General features: G+C 35.9%; 1 protein-coding gene across 1 annotated transcript; it reads left to right on the forward strand.

Moving 5' to 3' along the window:
* The first annotated feature begins 6072 nt into the window (after positions 1–6072).
* Positions 6073–21608, forward strand: LOC141698290 (uncharacterized). Its single transcript, XM_074502963.1, has 7 exons — positions 6073–6254; positions 8446–8515; positions 8662–8821; positions 10894–10975; positions 11517–11733; positions 19552–19616; positions 21030–21608. Exons 1-7 carry the CDS (start codon positions 6192–6194, stop codon positions 21282–21284), a joined length of 912 nt encoding a protein of 303 aa, XP_074359064.1. The 5' UTR covers positions 6073–6191; the 3' UTR covers positions 21285–21608.
* The last annotated feature ends 2512 nt before the right edge of the window (positions 21609–24120 follow it).

Raw genomic sequence — 24120 nt, forward strand, 5'->3', positions numbered from 1 at the left:
AACCATCAATAAAACAAAACTTCACCTAAACCATACCACATCAGTCCATAATCTCCAAGGTTTTCAACTCAAACAACCACAATCACGACCTATGAACTATAATCAAGCTTCAATTACCAAAAACACTTCCAAATCAAACCAAACTACTAATAATCACAATCCATGCTTCTCATTTCACAACACCAACCATTAAACTTACTAACAAATAAAGTAAAGGCTAGGGTTTGAAGTTTATACCTTCCTTGGGAGGTGTTAAGTTGCTAGGAAGCCTTAGGGAGCCTCCTACAAGCTTGATCTTTCCAAAGAAATCAAGAACACAAAGTTAGGCTTTGAAGTTTCTAAAAGTCCGATTTAAAGAACTGTAAAAATGAGGGTCTTACCATGATTATTTGGACGAGACTTGTGAACAAGAGTTGTAGGCCATCTCAATACCTTTCCAATGAGCTATAGAACACAATATTTGAGTGAGAAATGAAGGAGATACAGCAGTTTTAGTGTTCTGGTTCTGTTTTGGCCGAGAGCATGAAGAACAATGCCTTGGGTTCTTTTTGATTTTGATGAAAAATGATTTGCTTGGCTTGGTTGGTTTGATTTTTGTGTTTGTTTTAGTAAATTACCTAGTTGCCCTTGATTTTGTGTGGTTAAAAAGCCACCACATCTCCTTCCTTCCCATGTCATGCTTGTGTCATCCTCATGATGTCATCCTCCCCTCCTTGTCCTCTTCTCATTGGTTGGGTGACATCATCCTCTCTAATCCCTTTGATTAACTTCCTAATTGTTTGCCTAATGACCGCTGATCTGTTATACGGTTCGCTTAACTTTCGTTTTCGTTTATCGTTTGAAGGATCATACCCGGGATCTTATTACTTAGGTTCCCTCAACCTTTCTCAATATATTATATTCCTTTTATGATCCTCTGCTATAATCCTTTAATTTAAATCCTTTTTATCCTGTTACATTTTTCTCAAATCTTTCCGTATCTAGTGTATTTCCGGGAAAAATCAAAGTGTTCGGATTTGGATTCTGACGATCTTTACATACACTTATATCCCATATAAAGTACTAATAAAATCTCAGAATATCCATATCAGAACCCCTACATAGTGTGGCATGAAAAGTTTTCTCATTCAGCAAAAACACTATTCATAAGGGTTTCAAAAATTTCCCAAAAATTGGGGTTATTACATCCCATAAGGGGGGTTAGTAGTAACAACAGTTGAATATTCATACCCGACGGGTCGAGAATTCACAGGTATATGTACTTGTTGAACTTGAGGATTCGTACCTTGAATAGTCGGGGGAGTCGTCCTTTGTGGCTGAGGTTGAGTTGCCCCAATCCGGGTTTCCGCTTGAGTAGATGCATAAGTTGAGTGGGGAGGAATCTCTACGGTTCACGAAATCACCTGAGTTGTCCCTGATGGTGTTCCCTCCTCCAAAGCGCTAGTTGTTCTCTGTGTTCTCGCCATGGTTGTTGTTCACTTCCCACAGACGGCGCCAAATGTTCTGGATAAAAAACTAAGGTTATTATTTGTTGTATTTATTACTAAGATTCGGGAGCTCAAGGCCTTTAATGGCTGCTCTCGTGTTTCGTAGCTTAATTCTGCCTTTACGAGATGCCTACGTATCTCTGTGAATTAGATAATCAAGCCAAAAAACGTAGTTCTGATTTGAGGGGCGAGACCCCTTATATAGATATTGAGAGTCCTTGAATTGGACTTGGTATAGGAGACTTAATGGGCAAGTCTCATAATTAGAATGGACTTTGGAGTCCTAGGTAGTAGGAAACTGATTCCTTATCCTTTTAGGTCCCCTTGAGGCCAATCTACAAGGATTTATATCCCCACTAGGACTTATCTTAATAGCTGTTTTCCTCCTTTATTTATTAATTATGAAATTAATAAATAATCAGGGCTTTTGGGCCTTCTTTGTTCCATCAGGCCTGATCTGGTCCATCAGGCCTGATCAATGTGTTGACCTTCTTGGTCTGAATGTCATACATCTTCTTATTGGGCCTAGCAGCCCTACACCTTGCAATATTTAATTATACAATCAGGATTTATTTATCCCTATCAAACGTACCATTTTATATCCGGAATGATCCAACGGGATACTAATTTTTCGTAAATATAAATAGCCTTTTTCCGTATTTTATTTCGTATCAAAATCATTTGCAGACAGATAACTATATAATTTTCCAGAGAAAAACCATAATTTCATAAACTGTTCTAAGAATCAAACAGCAAAACGAAGGCGTTACCGATCTCTGTTTTCAAAGCTTGAGTAACCAAAACGAAGGATTTGAAGTGTTCTACCAGATTCTGAGCTTCGTTTTACTGCAGAAATCAAGGTTTATTTTCTATATTTTTATTTATTTTCGAATTTATTTTATTAAAAATATGAATTTTTGTTCGGATGATTGTTTGTGTGATTTGATGATTGCATGTTGTAGAGCTTGTTTTCCTGATGATTTTGATATATTATACGTCTGATTTGGAGTTCAATAACATGTTCAAAATTGAGTTTGATTTTCGAATTTTAAAATTAGGGTTTATAATCCGTATGAATGTTCTTAATTGAAATTTGGGGGTTTCTTATTCTGGAATAGATAGATGTTGTGGTATAGTGGGTTGTGTTCTCTGTGAAATTTGCAATCCAGTCGTATAAGTTTCATGAATCAACGAGGTCTGTAGAGAAGGGAGTTGTGTTTTGAATATTTTCGAAGTTCGCCGGAAATTAGCAAACTTCACGGCCAAATTCCGGCCAACTCAGGGATTGTTAGGTTGTTTTGATTGCATGGTTGTGTTCCTGATAATTTGTAGATGTGATCTGGAGCTTGTGGTAAGGTGAGGAGGCCGGAATCGTGTTCTCCGGCCACCGCTGCATTTTCCGGCGACGGGGTGTAAAATTGCAGTTTGATACCTGAACTTTTGGGGACGATGTAGTTTGGTCCCTGAAGTTTCCAGACTTTGCAAATTTAGGATTCCTGTTTTAAAAATATTCAAAAATCATATTTCCTATTTATTGTTATTATAAAAATTCGTTTTTAATTTCTGAAAATTCTAAAAATTATTATATTAATTCCAAAAATTATTTTTAATTCAAAAATAAATCTGAATTAATTAGTTAATTAATTTCAGTTAATTTTTAATTGATTAATTGGTCAATTAATTTGAAAATTAATTTGAAAATTAATTGATTAATTGATTTAATTAATTATTAATTGATTTTAATTAATTATTTAATTAGATTTAATTATTTAAAAATGATTTAAAAATTCCGAAAAAAGTTTCGAGTTTTAAAATATTATTCTAAATTATTTCCAAGGCTCGATAATTATTATAAAATTGTTTCGAAGCCAGAATTGGCCAACCGAACCCTATTTATTACCCCGAAATTGATCCAACGACCCGTTTTAATTCCGAAAAATGTTTTAAAAATCATTTTAAATACCAGAAACCCTATTTATGACCCGGAATTTCTTTATAAAAGATATATCATTGATTATGTGACGTATTATGTGTTATATGTGACTTGTTGGTTGACTGTCAGTCTGTATATTCGATATTTACTTGATCATTGCATAACTTTCAATCCGTTAATCGGATTTGGGTAAAACGAAGGGTAGATAGAAGTATGTGTTGAATATAATCATATGAGTTGAATATTGATAGATGTTTATGATATGTGAGAAGAAGAGGTAAGACGTAGGAAAGGGAAACAGGTAGTTGAGGAGTAAGGCGGTTGAGATTGGAAGCCAGTACAGTATAGTAAGCTAATATCAGGCAAGTGTTCTGAACTTTCTCGAGATATTGTAGTACTTAGTAGTCCTGTTGATATTGCAAGTGCTTTGAAGCACTGAAACCCAAACCCTGATTCTAGTTATTGTTCTTGAGCCGTAAACCCTATTCTTTTTAAGCCATTGATTATTGCATACCCAAAGACGAACCTTAAGTATACGATACTACTCCACAAATACATACAAACTAAATACCGAACACTGAATCGAATTACCCACACACTCAAACCATTGTATCCTATGCTTTGAAAGGCAAAATCCTTGAAACCTTGAAACACTGATTCCTTTGTTATCCAATTCTTTCATTACCCAACAGCTAAGCTTTGAAAATGCCATATTGATCCTCATGAACTCAGAAACCATTTCATTATGAAACATCCAATGTTGTTAATGAATCTGTGTATTGTTTATTGTTGCTTATTCTGTTATTATGCTAGAATTGAATTGTTTTTATAAAATTGTGGACCAGATTCGTGGTCAGACCATATAATGGTCAAGTTAGGCCAATGTGTACCTTGGAACCAGTAGTTAGAGCAATGCTGTGTGCTTTGCTCGGGGTTAGTGCGTGACTGATCAGCAGCCTAACCTTGATTTTTAAAATAAAAGTATAATATCCAATTCTAAATCATAATTCATTGTTCACTTGATATCATAACCATATTTACCTGATGATCATTATTATTAGTTTTGTCATTGTGACTTGCTGAGCTAGTTAGCTCATTTGTGCGATGTTGTTTATATTCTATCCAGTTAAAAAGGAACAAGTTGGTAGCGAGGATCCCCAGTCCAGCGCGAGAGCTAGGGGTTCAGGTTGATCGAGTTAAGCTAACAGGCTTCTTTTGGAATAATTTAAATTTGTAAAAGTTTGTAATAATGTTTAATACTCAGTTTGAGTTTGAATGGTTGGGATTTGAACGATTTGTAATATAAGTAGATGTGTTTGGCTTGTGTGCATACTTTAATCTGTTGCGATCCATGGTAGTTGGTAAGTAGGGTCACTGCATATTATTATTATCTATATTACTGTTATAAGCAAGTTATAATAAAGGTTTGTATGTGGACCCCAAACTTCTGACCCGGGTTTGGAGGGCGCCACATATTGAGCATTCAAAATTGACTACTTCACCACGCGTGCTATTGTTTCAAAAAACTAATTTAGTGTCAAAGGGGGGTTCGAACCCAGGTCATTGAGCATTCAAAATATACTACTTCACCATTGAACTAGCAATAACATTATCTTGTAAATATAAACAAATATTAATCACATTTTTAGTGATAGAAAATGCCATATAAAACCAAACCCAAGATAGCGAGATAAAGGGGCATAATTCACGTATTAGGGAGAGATGGACCAAAATGTCACTATTTCACTAAAAAATGCCCAAATTGTCACTTTTATGACCCAAAATGTCACTTTATAACGGGGTATCGTGTATCGTTTTGAAAACAGGGTAAAACGGTATTTCGTGTACCGTTTTGCTACTTTTTTTTTATATATTTTAAAGGTAAAACGTTAGATGAACTAACATTTTATATTTTTTTTTATTTGAGTTGTTTTTGTTGAATTATTTAGGGGCCCGGAAAAATCACTTAACATTATGTTTTTCGATATTTCTTTTTATTTAATATTTTTAAAATTTAAGATTATATCGAAATTTAATAATTTTTAACATTTAGGGTTCATCAATCCCCTTTTGGGTTTTAGAAATATTAAAAAAAATTAATAAATATTATACTGATGCCCTAAACCCTAGAGCCTAAACCATAATTTAATCTAGGATTTAGGGCCCTAAACCCTTGGAACCAAAAATGTAAATTAAACAATTTTAAATTTAATAGTGTAACTTAATTTAATAATTTTTAATATTTTAGGGTTCAACAATCTTTTTTTGGGTTTTAAAAATAATTGATTTAATTGTTTAGTATTTTAGGAATTAACAGTTTTTTATTTGAGGTTAAAAATATTAAAAAAAAAATTATATACATAAAACGCTAGATTAAATAATATTTTGGGAACAAAACATTACATGATGTAACGTTTAAAACCAAAACGCTACTTGAACTCACCTTTTATATATTAAAAAAAAAAAAGAAGTAAAACACATCTTAAAGCCCCGTTTTGTAACTTAAAAAAATAAAAAAATAAGCTACATCGTGTAGCATTTTGGCTTCTTGCCTAAAGATATAGTGTTTACCCGATGTGGTGTTTTAACGTGACATTGAGGCCATAATTTTAACATTTTGAACCATTTTTTAGTTCGAAGTGATATTTTGGGCGACCATCCCGTATTACGGGGTTTTTTGACTTTGTTTTATTAGTAATATATTCCGTGCGGTAATCCTGTTTCCCCAATTAAGATTTGTTGGAAATCAGGATTGTTTAAAAGGGGACTCTATGAATCACCACATCACACATTCCTTTGGAATTCAACAAGTTGCAGAATCTCGTCAATTTAAGGTATCCTCAATTTTCTTCTTGTATGAGTTGTTGTTATGTCTTCTTCTTCTTCTTCTTCTTCTTCTGTTTGGTTATTGTTTATGTATTTTCAGAATACTCAAGCCTTTCCTCACCTAACACCTGTCTTACTTGCGGATTCTTCATTTCAACAATTTAAGTATAGAAACCGCTCATTTACCTTAAGTGACATATACAACTAGTTACATTTACCGTTTCTGTTGTCTTAACGAATGACTTAAACTAGTCTTATCCAATTTATTAATTTTAATAGGTGTCACGAGTACATTGTGATGATCAGTTACTCAATGGCAGATCCCGGGCACTATATACCTAAGGCGAGTTATGCCATAAGTCATAGAGTCCGCTGTCAGCCTGTCACAAATTCATTTTCTTAGTGCACAAATTTATACATTGTTTTTATATTTTAGTGCTAAAAATTTACTACACCGACCACTTAATCTCCAACTTATGATTATATGTAACTTTGTGTAAAATAAAAAAACAACTCAAATTATGTTATAATTACTGACATTATAGGAGCACTTGATTTTTTTATAGTGGGGGTACTTCATATATATACATATTTATACTATAAATTTTAATAAAATTTGTTTTTGTTGTTTCTCTGGGCTACCGTAGGCCCCTACATAAGTCTTCCCTAACAAATACTGTGTCACTGGTGTGACCATGATACAGGATTGTGGGAGTTAATTTATTAATGTGTCGTTGCATACTGGCTAGTCTTTTTGCCATTGTAAGCATTATTTTGTTCTTGATATTTGAATTTTATGTGTTTTATATAAAAGTATACTCTATTAGGCTTCTCTAGACTGCATTTTTTGCATGGTGTGTTGATATAGGACCAAATTAATTTGTACATTTTATATCTCTTGTGAGAATAATTTAGAATGTTCATGGGCATTTTCCAAAAACTATTTTATATAAATCTAGATATATACGGGCATCTTATAGAAAATTGTTTTTGTTTTTGCTGGTATGTTGTCAAATGACCATGGAAACTTAATCATCTTATGAGTTTTTATTAAAAATTTTAGGGTAGCTTCAAAATTGTGGGAAGTGCGTTAATTTATCATTCATATCTTTTAAATAATTAGGTACGCATCTTGTACGTTTTTCATTGAATATTATTACTTTTGAAAATAAAGGGACCAGCTCCTTCAAAAAAAAAAATTTATAAACCGTAGTTTGTAACACCCCAAGTTTGCATATCACATGGGGATTTTTTTTTGGAATAAGTGCACTGGCAAATCATGACAACTGACGGGCTTGCGATTAAAAGATGGTTGCATTTAGGCTAGGGTATTTCGGACTTGTGTTGAATTTCATTTTTTGGATAGTCCCTATTTTCAGATTAAACCTCAGGATTAGCCCCTGCTTTTTACAGAACGTGGTCTGTCACTCAAGACTCAACCCTTCTTATGCACAAGTCACACCATCTTTGGATATAACTAATTCACTAACAAGGCTAATTTTCTCTACAGGTTTTGCATTTCAAGAGGCATCATATTCTGTAGATGGCAATATACTAATACTATCGAAACAGTAAAATGTTAAATCTAGAAATATTCGTGTTGAAGTCTTCATATGAGCAATGCAACTGTATTTTAGTTATCATCCATTTGTACCTCAATGCGACATAAAGGGACTTCTCTTCACATACTCTGTGATTTACTTGCCTAGTACACCAAAATTTCAAGTTAGGAATACAACCTAGAGCTTATAAGCAACGGATATATTTAGTTTTCTTTGTTTAAAATTATTAGAGCTTAGCAGCAACAGGGTCTGTGGTAGTGCCTATTGCTGCGCTTTTGATTTTTTGTATAGTGGTACCAGGTATTGCCTCAAATTCCAATTTCATCTTTTCAAGTTCTGGCCATCTATCCAAATCTCTCAACATAAGTGATATATTGCTGAATCCGAAGGTTTAGTATCGTTAGAACATATACTTAATTTATTCGATGATGGTACTGGTTATTGCTTTCTTTCCATGTCGGCAGTAATTATGTGCAATTTATCTGTCATTCTTGACATCCAAGCTCTTAAGTATATATAATTACTGCAACGGAATCCTTTTACTTCCATTGCTAATTTTTTTGGTGTATTGTATTTTTTTCCCCTAGCTTAAGGCAATCTAGATAATTTTGTTTCTCTTGTGTTTATAACAATGCAGGCGTGGTTCTTGGATCAATTTGGAGTGCTTCATGATGGAAAACAAGCTTATCCTGGTGCAATTTCAACATGTAAGTTTTAATTTGTTTATTATGATCATAAGCTTGTTTAAGTCTTGATGTTGCCTTTACTTTCAAATGAGTTTACAACAAGGGCTTAAGGTTCCTAAAGTTAGCTTTAGATAATTATCTAAAGTTAAGAAAATTTCTTATTATAGCAAGAAAATTGGCTAGCTCTGGTGCAAAGATGGTGATCATTAGCAATTCGTCTAGACGTGCATCAACAACGATGGAAAAAATAGGGAACATGGGTTTTGATCCATCTCTGTTTGTTGGAGCAATCACGAGCGGAGAATTAACTTATCAACACCTTCAAAGGTTGATACTGAACCTTGGAAATGGTGGATATTTTATTTTGTTTCTAATTTGGATACAATTATATCATTTAACTGTGATTTCTATTATCACATGGCAATCCACATATCACGATTTAAGAACTCGTTGGAATTCTGTTCAAGTTAGATAATAAATATTCTTAGAATTTTTCAACAAAAAAGTTTTATCAATTGTTTTCTTATAAAATAGTATAATATGTTTAATGTAATACTGAATGTCTGCGATAGTGGTGACAACTTTATTATCAAGATATCACAGCTTTACCAAACATCATTTAAGTTTAGGAAATTATGTGGGGAAAAAGTATTGCATGATTTTAAAAAATTTGCCGATGGGGCATTTGTTTATGAGAAGAGAGGGTATTTTAAAATATTTCCTTAACTGGAGTATGTCCCTTTCCTGTTTTATAATCTAGAATTTTTAATTAATTATATACTTCATTTTTTTCCTTCCCCCCTCTTTTGAGTGAAGAAGGTACTGTAACACCCTAATGATCCTGCCTAACAAATTTAGGCCCTGCAATCACCATCACCCTATAGATAGTGAATTGTCACACAATTGATGTCTTGAAGATCTGTAGGGACTCTTTTGAAGGGGTGTCAAAGATTCAAACACCTAGTTGGCCAGTAAACAGCACCCTGTCGGCCACATACCAAATACTTTGAATGACTCTCTAAGGTGGTGAGAATCGAATTGGGTGATAGTGCTAATATGTGTTTTAGCATTATTTTTATACTTTCAAACCATGTTAGACAACAGAGTCTGTTCTGGTAGTTTCTGCATGTTATACTTTGGTGACTCCTAAGATTCCATCCAACTCACTAAATGCAGCCAGTTCATTTTGCTCACAGGAGGAAACTTGTCTAAAAGTTAATCCTGTTATCCAGATTGCCCTCTCAACATTAATTTTTTAATACTTATGGTCAGAACTTAAAACTCTTTATGGAATTACGTACTATTAAATAATTCATTTCAACTTGTGTATCCTACTCTTTTTGAATCAAAATATATGCGGAACCACTTCAATACTTGTTGTATTTCACCTTTTCCATTCATATTTAAGCTTATATAACTTTCATTCCCACTGATCCACAAAACATCTTGCACGATTCAATTTTGTTGTATTAGAAGGCACCTGAATTTTTCTTGCAATCATCTACAAATTTTCTTACCAGAATATAATGTTTTTTAGGCACAATTACTGGGTCCATTCTTTAAGAAACATGGTGCGAATATGCTAGTAGTAGTCGCTCCTAATAAATCAAATATGCTATAAATATATAGAAGCTCATACTCTATCTTTTAAAATGTAACCGCAAGTAACATCGATCGACATTAAGTCTGCATAAAAAAAATCCGTATCTTGCAATCTTGGCCGCAATTTTTCATCCAAAAGGCTATACTTGAGCTAAAAGCTTGTAAACACTATACCCTGAATTATTTCTATCCTTCCATCCAGGCATTTTTGCTATTTTTTGCTATTGATGGAGGAAGCGATAAAACTACTCTTTTTTATTGTGGTATTTAATAAAATACTCTTTAATTCCTAGAGCAGATTAGAAAAACATATCATGTCGTCATTAATCCCTGTCACTTCTCTAAAAGGATTTGCTTGGATCCTTACAGATGTTGTTATGATTAAAAATTCCTCAGATATTGGTTTAAATGTAGTCTTTTGTCCATATCATAATTTTCAAAGTTTTATTCATTCCTCGGTATGTTTTACAAAGTTCTTTGCTTGCTTATCCCCAGTCATTCATGCAACAACCTTTTGTCCGGAATGTTATGGCTGAAATTTTGGACAACATCGTAACTTATTAAAACATATACTTATATCAACAGTTCTTAAATTTACAGGCTCAGTGTTGTATGTGTTTCAGTTGTGCGTTTTGTCTTTACAAGATTGATCCGATGAAAGTAGCCTCATTTCAGATTTTGCTTAAACATATATGGGCTGCGGGCACACCTTCATTTTTAGTCTGATATGATATATATATCTTTTTTACTACCATATATGAATTTGGAAATTAGGAACTGTGTTATGGAACTTATAGGAGAGATGATGTTTGGTTTGCGGCATTGGGAAGGTCCTGCATTCACATGACGTGGAATGACCGCGGTGCTATATCCCTCGAGGTATCTCATTTTTTTAACATCTGCAGTCTACCTGTTTTTTATAATATATATACTCCCCTGTTTCTCTATGATTGTATGTTTTTCATACATTTTGTTTTCTTTATCTAAGTAATGACTCTACAAAGACTTTGTTGTTTTTGTAATTATGTATGTAATTATTTGAAAAGTTGCGGTTTGATATTTTTCTAGACCAGTGAATTTACATACATTGAGATTTGGGCTTACAATGTAAAAAGTACAAAGTATGTCTCAAAACATTTCACTGAGTAAAATCTACTTAATTTTGACTTCAGTTGCAATTGATAGTTAGGAGTTCAATTAAGAAGTAGTACATTTCCTGGAACCTAAAAATGCTTTTGGTTGTCTTTTTTTCGTTACGAGTTTGATCACACATTGTTTTTTAACGGCTTCATAATGCCATCTGTTTGGTGTAAGTTTCTGGAGTAGCCTATCTATGAACTACTGTCTTGTTTGTTCCTCCAGTAATCTCTACTAATTCTATAAATTAAGTTGACAATAATTGTCGGAACTGTATCCATAGGGCTTAGGATTAGAGGTTGTGGAGAAAGTTAATGATGCTGATTTTATATTGGCACATGGAACTGAAGCTTTGGGACTTTCCTGTGGAGAAGCGCTGCCAGTGAAGCTCGAGGATCTTGAAAAAATATTGGAGCAGTCTGCCAGTAAACAAATACCGATGGTAGTGGCAAATCCAGATTTTGTGACGGTCGAGGCTAGAGCTTTACGCATCATGCCAGGTAAAGTTTTTATTTTTTGTGTGAAATTCTGATATTATACAAGAAGGATGTCTTGGTCAATGGAAAAGCGCACTTCTCAAGAAAATGTATCAGAAATGTGTGGAAAAGAATTAAAATTGACACACTAGTCACCCCCTTGAATATCGCATTTACTGTCTAATCACGTCACGTTAACATGTCACTACGAAATGTCAACTGTTATTATAATACACTTGCTATGTGTGACATATATATATATGTGTGTGTGTATAGGGTCTTACTCCACTAGAAACTAATTTAAAACAAAATTAGAAACTAGTCCTAGTTACTTAAATAAGAACTGCCCATTACAATAAGATGAGCCTGTGATGTTTGTACTTGTAAATAAAGAGGAAACTCGCTAATTGATATAAATATAACTCGATTAAACACTACTCTCAACGATTACAACTGCATAAAGATAGAAATCTGGACTTTCGAGATGTCCAGTGCTCTCCTAGGGTTTAAAAGAACAGAAAATTACAATTTCATCGATCCCCTATTTTCCTAATTCCTCTCTCTAATATCTCCCCTTCCCTTGTTCACTTCCCTTCTTACCCTTTACTTTGGATGTATAATGACGTCTTGGCCCCTCCGCTGTTTTCTTCCATACGTAATTAATTTGGTACTGGGCTGGTCCACAGATTTAGTCATGGGCTGGTCCATTACAATACCTCCGTGCCAATTACTCACCTTGTCCTCAAGGTGGAACAATGGAAACTGGTGATTGAGGGTGGCAGCATCTTCCCATGTTGCTTCAAATCTTGTTAAATCTTTCCATTTGATCAGCACTTCGAGTTCAACAGCAGACCCCTTTTGCACTTGCCTGACTTCAAGTACTGTTTCAAGTTCCACAACCATCTCCATATCCCCAGATAGGTGTGGAGGAATAGTGGGAGACACCGGGGTCACTCCAATACTTCTTTTGATTTGCGAGATATGAAATATAGGATGAAGTTTACTGCTCTCTGGTAGTCCCAATTCATAAGCCACCATGCCTACTCGTTTTGTAACCTTAAACGGACCATAAAATCTAGCTGCCAGTTTTTCGTAAGGGCGTTTGGCCAAGGATCTTTGGCGATAGGGCTGCAAACGAAGGTATACCCAATCATTTACTTCAAACGAGTCTTCCTGCCTTTTAGAGTTAGCTGTCTGTCTCATCATATGCTGGGCTCTGACTAGATTAAAATGTAGGTCCGCAAGAATGGCATCTCGCTCCTGCAGAAGCTCTTCCACGCTGTTCACCACAGTCTGCCCTTGGGTCATTTTCATTAAAGGTGGTGGATCACGTCGATACAAGATTTTGAATGGGCTCATCATCGTAGAACAATGAGGGGAAGTGTTATACGAATATTCTGCCCAGGGCAGCCACTGAGCCCATGTCTTTGGTTTACCACCCACAAAGCATCGCAAGTGCGTCTCCACAGCCTTGTTCACAATCTCTGTCTGGCCGTCCGTTTGAGGATGGTAAGCCGTATTACGCTTCAACGTTGTGCCTTGGAGCTTAAAAATCTCTTTCCGAAATGTGCTAAGAAAAATGCGGTCTCAGTCCGACACAATGGAGCCTGGAAAGCCATGTAACCGGACTATTTCCTTGACAAAAACTTCAGCTACCTTGAATGCATCAAAGGGATGTCGAAAACCAATGAAGTGTGCGTACTTCGACAAACGGTCCATTACAACAAGCACAGTGTTAATCCCTTTGGATAAGGGCAGTCCTTCCACAAAATCAAGGGTAATATCTTCCCAGACTAGCAGGGGAATCGGCATCGGCTGTAATAATCCTGCTGGGCTTTGTTGTGATATCTTTTGCTGTTGACATATCGTACAGCCTTGACCATACATCTTTTCTCATTCCTCTCCAGTAGTCATTCGTAAGTAAGTCTTGAGTTCTCCCGCATGCCCCCCTAGTGCAGAGCTATGATACTCCTGTAGTAAGGCTGGTATAACAGCTGACGTCCTTGGTATAACCATTCGACATTTGTAAAATAATTTGTTGCCACTCACCGTAAACCCCAAATGGTCTTTCGAGCCAGCTTGCAACTCCTGCATTACCTGCTGAATTTCCTTGTCACCCCCAACTTCCTTCTCCAATTCCTCCCACGACACCCCATGCTGAGACACTAATGAATTTAACACCAATTCTCCTTCTGTTTTTCTGGACAACGCGTCAGCCACCCGGTTTGAAGCTCCGGGTTTGAACTGAATTTCAAAGTCGTAACCCAGGAGTTTAGTCACCCACTTTGGTATTCCGGGTTGATTTCTCGTTGTTGAGTCAAAAATCTTAAACTTTGCTGGTCTGAACGTACGACAAAGTGTCGACCCAGGAGGTAATACTTCCATTTTTGTATTGCTAGACAAATCGCGATCAATTCTTTCTCATAGATCGATTTCTGCTGAGCGCGGACCCCTAACAATTTGCTGAAGAAGGCTATGGGGCGATTACCTTGCATTAATATAGCACCAACGCCATAACCCGAGGCGTCCGTCTCGACCACAAACAGTTGGTTGAAATCAGGCATACGCAGTACATGTGGTTGGACCATTGGTGATTTTAAGGTATTAAAGGCGACTGTTGCTGCTTCTGTCCACCCATAATTATCTTTTCTCAACTGTTCAGTTAAAGGACTCGCAATTTGGGCGTATTTTGCCACAAATTTGCGGTAATAGCCGGTGAGATCGAGAAAACCCCTCAACTCCTTTAGATTTCTGGGAATTGGCCATTCGATTATTGCTTGCACTTTCTCCTAGTCAACTGCCAATCCATCTCGAGAAATCAAATGGCCTAAATACCCTACCTCTGTTTGCCCAAACGAACATTTATTTAAATTTGTAGAGTGAATTTTCTGCCCGTTTCTCAAGTACATGCTGCAGGTGCTTTCTATGTTCTTCCTCGTTCGGGCTATACACCAAGATATCGTCAAAAAATACCAAGACGAACTTCCGCAAATAAGGTCGGAAAACATCGTTCATGAGAGATTGAAACGTTGTTGGGGCGTTTGTCAACCCAAACGCCATGACTAAGAATTCGTAGTGCTCATCATGTGTTCTGAACGCAGTTTTGTAGGTGTCTTCTGCCTTTACTCGAATTTGGTGGTACCCCGCACGCAAGTCCAGTTTAGAAAAAATGGTTGCTCCATTGAGCTCATCCAAAAGCTCATTTATGACAGGGATCGGATATTTATCGGGCACTGTTTCTTTGTTGAGTGCACGGTAATCTACGCAGAATCTCCAAGACCCGTCCCTCTTTTTAACTAATAAAACGGGGCTGGAAAAAGGACTAGTTGAGGGCTTAATGATACCAGCTGCGAGCATTTGCCCAATCATTCGTTCAATTTCATCCTTTTGGCATTGCGGGTATCGATAAGGTCTTACCCCTACCGGATTACCGCCCTCCTTCAACACAATGGAATGCTCATGATTTCGAACCGGTGGCAGACCAGTAGGCTCACAAAATCCCCCTTTATGCTGCTCAATGATCCTTGTTAGAAAGTTTGGAATTTCAGGCCTGCCATCCTCTGTTTTTATGCACTCCACTGTCTCCATTTGGTTACACTCCACCTTAAACCCACCACCTTCCTTGCGCAACGTCCTCAACATGGCCTTGAGAGAGATTTGTGCTCGCACCAAAGTTGGGTCCCCTACCAAGGTGACAGGATCGCCTTTTAACTCGAATTTCATCACTTGAGTTTTCTAGTTTATCAATACCATCCCTAACTTCTCAAGCCATTGTATCCCCAAGATCACATCCGAGCCCCCCAATTTTAAAGGCAGGAAGTCCTCTACCACTTCAACTCCTCCATCCAATTGTAAGCAAACCTCCCGACACAATCCTTCTCCTCGAATCGATTCCCCATTTCCCAGTGACACCCCAAATCCACCCGACTCCGAAATTGGAATTCCTATCGAGGCCACCGTGTTTAATGAAATAAAGTTGTGATTAGCCCCGGGATCAACCATCACTACCACTTCATGATTACCAATTAAGCCTTTGAGTTTCATTGTTTTGGGGTTTGAGAGACCAATCACCGAGTTAAGAGATACTTCTGTAATAGCTTCTTCTGCTTGCGTGATTGGTGAGTCACCTTCTTCCGCCTCCAAGTCCCTTTCATCCTCTTCCTCAATAAGCATTACACTTAGCTCTTTCTTCTTGCATCTATGACCCATGACCCATTTAGCATCACATCGATAACATAATCCTCTGGCCCTTTTTTCTTGAAGCTCCTTCTCAGTCAATCGCCTCACTTCCCCTGTGGATCCAGTGGCACTGATCGTTGACTTTGGGCTATGTGCTGAGATAATAGATTCCGGCGAGCTGGGCCCCCAAGACCTTGATACAGGTGGATTAAGAGGGCCCAAAGAGTAAGGTGGAACCGTTGAGGACCCTTTGCTATAAACTGAATAAGACGCACTCCTAAACGAACGGCTCCCAATTCTTTTGTGACTTGCCACTTGATTTATTTCCTCTACTCGAACAGCCAACTCCATTGTCTGTTCCAGACTGACGGGATGTAACATCCGTACCTCCACCTTCACTTCATCCTTTAACCCATTTATGAACCGTCCTAACAAAACATCTTCTGAGATTCCATCCAATGGTGCAGCTGTCTCAATAAACCTCCTTCTATACTCCTTAACCGTAGATGTTTGTACATTCGCTAACCATTGTTCGTACAGGGAGCCACCATTTGCAGATCTGAACTGCCTCAAAACAAACATCCTCAAATCCACCCATCTCCGAATGGGATGTCGTTTATTTTCCCACTGGTACCACAGTAAGGCATCGCCTTCCATAGCCACCGCAGCTGCCTCCAACATTTCCTCTGTAAGATGGTAAAACGCAAAATACCTCTCGACTCTCAACACCCACCCATCAGGATCTCTTCCGTCAAAAATAGGCATATCTAGTTTGCGATACCTCCAGTTCCCATTACCTCCACCCAAGCTCCCCATTCCTCCATATCCACCATACGTTACACCCGGACCTCCACCTGATCCCCCTCCTACAACACTGCCTCCTTGTAAATTGCGAACCACCAGCCCCCCATTCATCTCCATTTTACCCAACGGGGTTGCACCTAATTTTTCAACTGTGGTCCCCAGTTGATTCACACTAGCATCTATTTTCTCTGGAACAGGTACTTGAAAGGACTGTAGGTTTGTGAGCGTGGAACGTACCTCTGATTGGAATTTGAGTTGCTCATTGCGCATCGTGTTGATGAGTGTCTCGTTGTACTCTCGGCTGCGGTTGATTCGTCCTTCCAACCGGCTGGACATGGCTTCAAACTCTGTCCCCATCTTCTGATTCGCCACCCCCCGACCCTCCATCAACACTTCTGTTAGTGAATGTTTCATAGCTTCAATCGCCTTCTCGACTGTTTTCGACACCATCTCCTTTACTGATTCATCCACCGCCAACAACCTTTCTTCTATTAGATCCACGCGCTGCGCCGTCGTCGGAGGTCCCATCGGAAAGAAGGGGCTCTGATACCACTTGTGATGTTTGGACTTGTAAATAAAGAGGAAACTCGCTAATTGATGTAAATATAACTCGATTAAACACTACTCTCAACGATTACAACTGCATAAAGATAGATATCTGGACTTTCGAGAGGTCCAGTGCTCTCCTAGGGTTTAAAAGAACAGAAAATTACAATTTCGTCGATCCCCTATTTTCCTAATTCCTCTCTCTAATATCTCCCCTTCCCTTCCTTGTTCACTTCCCTTCTTACCCTTTACTTTGGCTGTATAATGACGTCTTTGCCCCTCCGCTGTTTTCTTGCATTATGTAATTAATTTGGTACTGGGCTGGTCCACAGATTTAGTCATGGGCTGGTCCATTACAGAGCCCAACTACATACATGACGCTATAGATTATACTCTACTTCATAACCACTGTTTTTGATAAATATCACATTCCTGATTACATCCAGGCCACCATCTTCGATCCCCACCGCCATCTCCGGTTTACTTATGCCACCACTGATCACCTTCTAGCCTCTTCCGTTACTTCCATGGGTTCCATCTATGAATTCCAGCAACTCTTCTTTCTCCCACTTCAATTGTTATTTATCTTAATACCATAAATTTAACTTTGTAAATTATCAGATCTAAACTTTAATCACTATTTCATATTATAAAAATTATTGTAGTATATAAAAAAAATCACTAATTTGTGTTACATAAATCACCAATTATATTAACGAAAATCAGTAATTTATATTATCGTCAATGTTTGAAATTTGTGCTAATAGTTGGAGTTATGGGTGATTATCGATACAGTGATGTGTAGATAAGGGGATAAGGGATGACAATGAGTGAGGACAAGGAAGTGGTTATCAATGATTAGAGGTGGTGGTGTGAATCAATGGCGGTGGATGAATCAATCGATGGTGGGAAATGCTTCATTATGCAGTGAATCTCACCGGAGAAAATGAACATATCTTGTCGGAATGGAGAAAATTACTGACAAATAGTTGTGCAGAGTCGTAGTTGGTAAGAGGCGAGAGGTTGACGGGGAAATGAAGGGGAGGAGTGAGATAAATATGAGGTACCTTTGTGGTTCAGATTTAACGTTATATAACATTATCAATAAATGTGATTAGTTTCTTGTTTCTATTTTAAATTGAGTTTCTATTTGAGCAAAAGCCTAAATATACACATACAATACATACACGGACACCTGCTGCTCATCTGTCATAACCAGACCATCAACACATATCAACCTTAACCACCATCCTTATTATGACCTGATTCACTGTGATACCATTACAGTTACCATTGCTCCAATACCATTATCACTGCAATTACCCGTCGTTAACATCATCTCCATCACATATAAAATTACCACCACATCGTCGCTTTCGTCACAATTCCGAATTTCAGCACAAAGCACAAAAAATTCAACCAGAACAGAAATTCGACACAAAAAACTAAAAATTTAACACAAAGCATCGGATTTCAACACAAAGCATCTAAAAACTAGCACAAATCACCAAATATAACCAACATAGCACTAAAAACACTATTTGCATCTTACATACAACCACCATAACCATCATCTCTAGCATAATCTTCATCCCTCCAGACCTCTATCACCATCATAACCGCCATAACCAACTCCTTTACTTGAATTTATTAGATCTAAAAGATGACTTCTAAAAAAAACATGCACCATGTGTGTTTCTATTTAGATGACAATAATTGAAAATAGTAACTAGGAGGCGGCAAAATGAGCAACAATGGTAATTGGAAAAGATGCACACCAGATGTGGTAAGAACGATTTTTCGGTGCTGGGGTAGGAGAAATGATGGTCTTAGGTGTAAGAACGATTTGTCGGTGCTGTGGTAGGAGAAATGATGGTCATAGGTGAGAGAGGGAGGGAGGGAGAGGGAGAGAGAGGGAGAGAGAGTCTCATCTGAGCACTTGCTTATATATATATATATGTATATGTATATGTATATGTATGTGTGTATATAAATTTACCTGTGCAGTGTCCTTACTCCAAACCAGTGTCTTTATCCCAAATCAAATCTAATTCCGGAACTTTGAGTATTTGCCTTTGCAAGTTTATGCTATCACTTGAGACAGATATAGCCTGTCCATACTCATGCACCTCTCTTTGATGTGTTTAAAACTAGGTACGCCTAGCCTAGCTTGTAGAGGATTCTTTACGCCTTAGTGGACGTCTCAAAAAAAATAATATTGTATAGCTTACCTTTCTTTTCTATGTTCACTTGATGTTTAAAATTAACTATGCATCTGTATGTGAGTTTAATCAAAAAGTCGCATATTTTTAGGTACATTGGCAGAAAAATATGAAAAACTTGGTGGTGAAGTAAAGTGGATGGGCAAGCCAGGGGAGGTAACCTGATGATAGGAATAACAGTTCTGCCTAGTTCTATTTTGCGCATGCTTGCTGTAATCAGTGTGAGATTTTCATCTTGCAAATAAGATGGTGGCCTTAGGCCTCCAAACCACTAAAAAACAATACTATATTTGTTTGTATAGTTTATATATGATTATTTATAATAATATTGAATCGCAAAGAAAAATTTAATCAAATAAGATTTTTATATTTCAAAATTATTTATGTTTAGTGATTATAATCCACAAAAGTTCTAAAAATGTTCAAGAATAACGAATTATTAATGTTTTGAGGTTAAATATTTTAATAATATATATATATATATATATTTATTAGTTGTGTTTGTTTTTATTAATTGTTTCATATTGCAAATGTCTCCTCTCCCTCCCCTCCCCCTCCCCCTCCCCCCTGGTTTTTTCATGAATGCTTAACCATGTTTTGACACACATTTTTTTTATTCTAGATAATATATGCATTAATTGTTTAAGTATTATTTATGTTTTTAGATTAGAGATGGATATATGTTTATTTTTTAGACTCTAATACGAGTAAATTATTTGAGATACTTTTTCAAATAGTTATCAATAGATACTCCTAATTCAAATTATATATATGCAAAATCTAATAAATAATTAAAACTAATCAACAATGTGTATCAGTGTGAAAGAAAATCACATCAAATTCCAATAAATTCCCATTTGATTCTCAACATTTTCCACATTGTGTCATTTGAAAAATTTTAAGAATCAAATGGGACCGAGGGAGTAACAAATACTACTTAATTAATAAGAGATTGAATTTGCATAATTGAAAATGACAAATATACAATATGTATTTTTTTTATCAAAATTATTTATAGGCCTCAGTTTTGACGTTTTTCTTACACCACGACATCCTAGCTGTAATATGCACCCATTTCCATAATTTCATGCATGTGCATTTCTTGCTCGATCTATCACGCTTTTAAGTAAGCTAGCCAGATCAACTTTTTAAGGAGAAATGCCATTTGCTAACAAACACTTCATAAAACATTCTTACAGGCCCTAATGTTTTAATATGCTTATGCTATGCTGGCGCCTGACATGCACATGTAACAACTTTCTTGCTTTTGTAATTTAAAGCTCAAATACCATCTAATAAAGCATGTCACATACCCATGCACATTTACCATGAAAAAAATATTAAATGCATAATGGCTTAACAACATGAAAAGAAAATGTGTAAGTTTTGTACTCTTCTTAATTCTAATGTCTTTGACAATATGTATTACAACTCGGTAAACTTGTAAATGATGATCCTCTATCTTCTGCCAGCCATTAATACCTGCAATTCCATGTTATCTACCTAACTGATCAAAAATTAAATAGCCGACACATCCTGTTTACTTACATAATTGTTGATATTCACCAGATTATCTACAAAGCAGCTATGACAATGGCTGGTGTGGATGCTTGTGACTGTGTTGCCGTGGGGGACTCTCTTCACCATGACATAAAAGGTGCAAATATTGCTGGGATCCAGTCGGCATTCATTACTGGTGGAATTCATGCTAATGAACTCGGACTTGTTGAATTTGGAGAAGTTGCAACTCAGTCTTCGGTAGAAGCTCTTACACTTAAATACGATGCCTATCCATCGTATGTATTGCCATCATTTTCCTGGTAGTCCGCCTACCGATAAGCAAGCATTCTTCTCATTTGTCCTTTTACAGGAATACCTATTAGACCCTGGTCCAGTGAGTTTGATGCATTATCATTAATGGTTGGAACCTCTCAGCATGCTTTGTTTTAGTTGATTTTTTTTGGTGAGACCTTTGAGTTCTATTATTTAAAAAAGTGCAACCATCATAGGAAGTTTTACCTCTAGTAATATAGTTCAACAAAAAAGCGAAGACTATTTATAGCCGGGTACAAAAATGATATGATATTTCATTGATTAATTAAGTGTAACTAAATAAATGTGGTTGAAATAACATATGCTGTGCTGCTCTCCCTCCGACTTTCGGACTTACGGCATCTCCAATAGCTTCTTAGTCCCTAGATTTAATATAAAATATTGGATCTTGGTAATTTAAGAATATATCCAACAGGTTCCTTGCTTTTTATAAATAATATAAATTATTGCTTTTAGTGATTTAATATGTTCTCATCTTCAACAATACTCTTTGAATTGACTCTTAATTTATTATTTTATTATTAAAAACTTCTTGAATTCACAAAAAAAAATAAAATTAAGTGAAAAGAGAAAAATAGTGTTGTTAAAAATATATAATAAAATAATACTCCCTCCGTCCCTTTTAATTGTTTACATTTTTTAGAGAGTGTCCGACACGCATTTTAAGGTGCATATAAAGTATAGTTTTGTAACTTTTTTTTACAATTTTGTTTTTTTGAATAAAAATTAAAACATTCAACTTTTATTCAGAAAAAGAAAATTGTAAAAATAAGTTACATAACTATACTTTTATGCACCTTAAAATGCGTGTCAGACACTTCCTCAGAAATGTAAACAATTGGAAGGGACTGAGGGAGTAGTTAACCGTGAACTTTGACTTTTAAAATTGAGCAGAGAGATTAGACCCTTAAAGTTAAGAGTGAGTATAAAGAGGCTATTGAAGCAAGATTTTAATCCTCTCTCCTCAATTTTTAAGTTAAGAGTTTGAACACAGTGTGTTGGAGATGCTCTGAAACATCAGTAGCTATTATCACATTCAACAATATTCCCTATATCCATTCATAATATTATATTTATCATTGAAAAATATCATTATTACAAAAAGTGAAGAAATAGAAATTGTTTTTTTCAAATATATATTATAAAATAAAAGTTAGAAGAGGAGATATGTTAGCTAAAGATAAGTAATTGGAAGAAGATCTTAGTTGATTTTAGTGATTTAAGAAATCAATAGGATATTGTTGGAGCAGCTTTTTCCCCATATTCCTTATATTGTACTTTAAGACTCCAAATAATTAAATTCTTGGAGTTGCTCTTAGGGATAGATGTTATTACCAAACAATCTAACAATAGAATTACAGAAGGGGGTGAATGTAATTCTAGGTTTATTTTTGAAAATTAAGATAATTCTTTACCAAAATATATCAATGTTTGAATATGCAAGTGTGCGGAATGAAATATGAATGTATTCAAAACACAAAGTAATTAAACACACAGATTTAAAAATTTTCTGGTGGATTGATCTTTCCACCTTATATATATATATATTGATTGAGAACTCTGTGATGTAAGAATGCAATAGCTGCTTACAAGTAAATTTACAAAGAGAGAACAGAGAAATTCCTAACAGATGTTGCCTTTTCTATTTCTCAGTTCAATCAATTATTTTTTACTTGCTACTCTTGTTTTATATATCACCAAGTCACATATGAAAAAGACAAACAGATAAAACAAAGTTTTTAGGTCTTCACCACATGTTTCTTCATTTCTCTATCCATCATTTTTGTATTTCTTCAAGTAAGCATGAAAATGAAAATGCTTCTTTGTTCTCAAAAACTTGCAAATAGGCTGTCACATTACTTTTGTATACAATCAACCCATGTGACTGTCAAGTCACTATCAACTACTATTTGAATTTGTTATCCGTTGAGACTTTATAGATCATCCTTTGAGTCTTTGTTTGATCATCCATTGAAAGTGACTTGGGTCATCCGTTGAAGCTTTGTAGGATCATCCGTTGAGAGTATTTCCATAGCAGTTGACACCAATTCATTTATGCAAAATTACAAGACATCTAATATTTACAATTAACCAACCTATTTTACATATCATTCTCGTAGTCAACATGAATGAAAATGTCCTTCAACTTCTAATTCTCTAAGACATTTTAAGTATACATGAATGTGCTACACATAAGCTACTCTATCAACAGATGAACAAGTGTGGTTATCCGTTGATAGTTACAAAATTCACTTAATTAAATCTACTAATGTGTTTTGGTGAATTATCATCAAGCCTACAACATATTTCTAACAATCTCCCCAAATTTATGTCTACTAGAATTTTAGGCATAAATTTTAGGAGGACTTGATGATAACAAAACACCTTATACAAGATATTCATTCAATAGTAGATAAAATGGTAAGGGCTGCAATGTTATTGAAAGTTGATAAAAGAAAGTTCACAGAAGTCTCACAAGTTTTGTTCAAGGTGCTCCTCTAGGCTGAGCAAATTAATCCTTTCTCCTTGAGTGTCTAGTCTTCTTTCCCAACTTTTCATTGTTCTCTTCTATATGGTGTTGGAGTTGTCTGTAGAACTCAGATTCATCTTCATTAAATAGATTCAGCATCTCCTGCATTTCCTTGAGAGTTTCATTGGTTGATATTTTTAGCTGGTCTTCTAGTCCGAAAAATCTTCTGGTATTCTTTTCATCCTTGAACTCCATCAACCAGTATGGCTTCAAATGCACTCTACTTCTAGTGTAAGGAATAGTTAAGATTCTTGGTAGTGCATTTGGGTCTCTCCAGCTTTGTCTTATTTGTTGAAT

Source organism: Apium graveolens, chromosome 11, assembly GCF_009905375.1.
Source record: "Apium graveolens cultivar Ventura chromosome 11, ASM990537v1, whole genome shotgun sequence".
Classification (NCBI taxonomy): Eukaryota; Viridiplantae; Streptophyta; class Magnoliopsida; order Apiales; family Apiaceae; genus Apium; species Apium graveolens.

What these genes read in the sequence shown, in the direction of transcription:
- LOC141698290 (XM_074502963.1), top strand. Translation starts at nt 6,192, where the DNA reads ATGAATCACCACATCACACATTCCTTTGGAATTCAACAAGTTGCAGAA. An exon ending in CAGAATCTCGTCAATTTAAG is followed by an intron (nt 6,255 to 8,445) that starts GTATCCTCAATT and finishes ATAACAATGCAG; the next exon opens with GCGTGGTTCTTGGATCAATT. An exon ending in AGCTTTACGCATCATGCCAG is followed by an intron (nt 11,734 to 19,551) that starts GTAAAGTTTTTA and finishes GCATATTTTTAG; the next exon opens with GTACATTGGCAGAAAAATAT.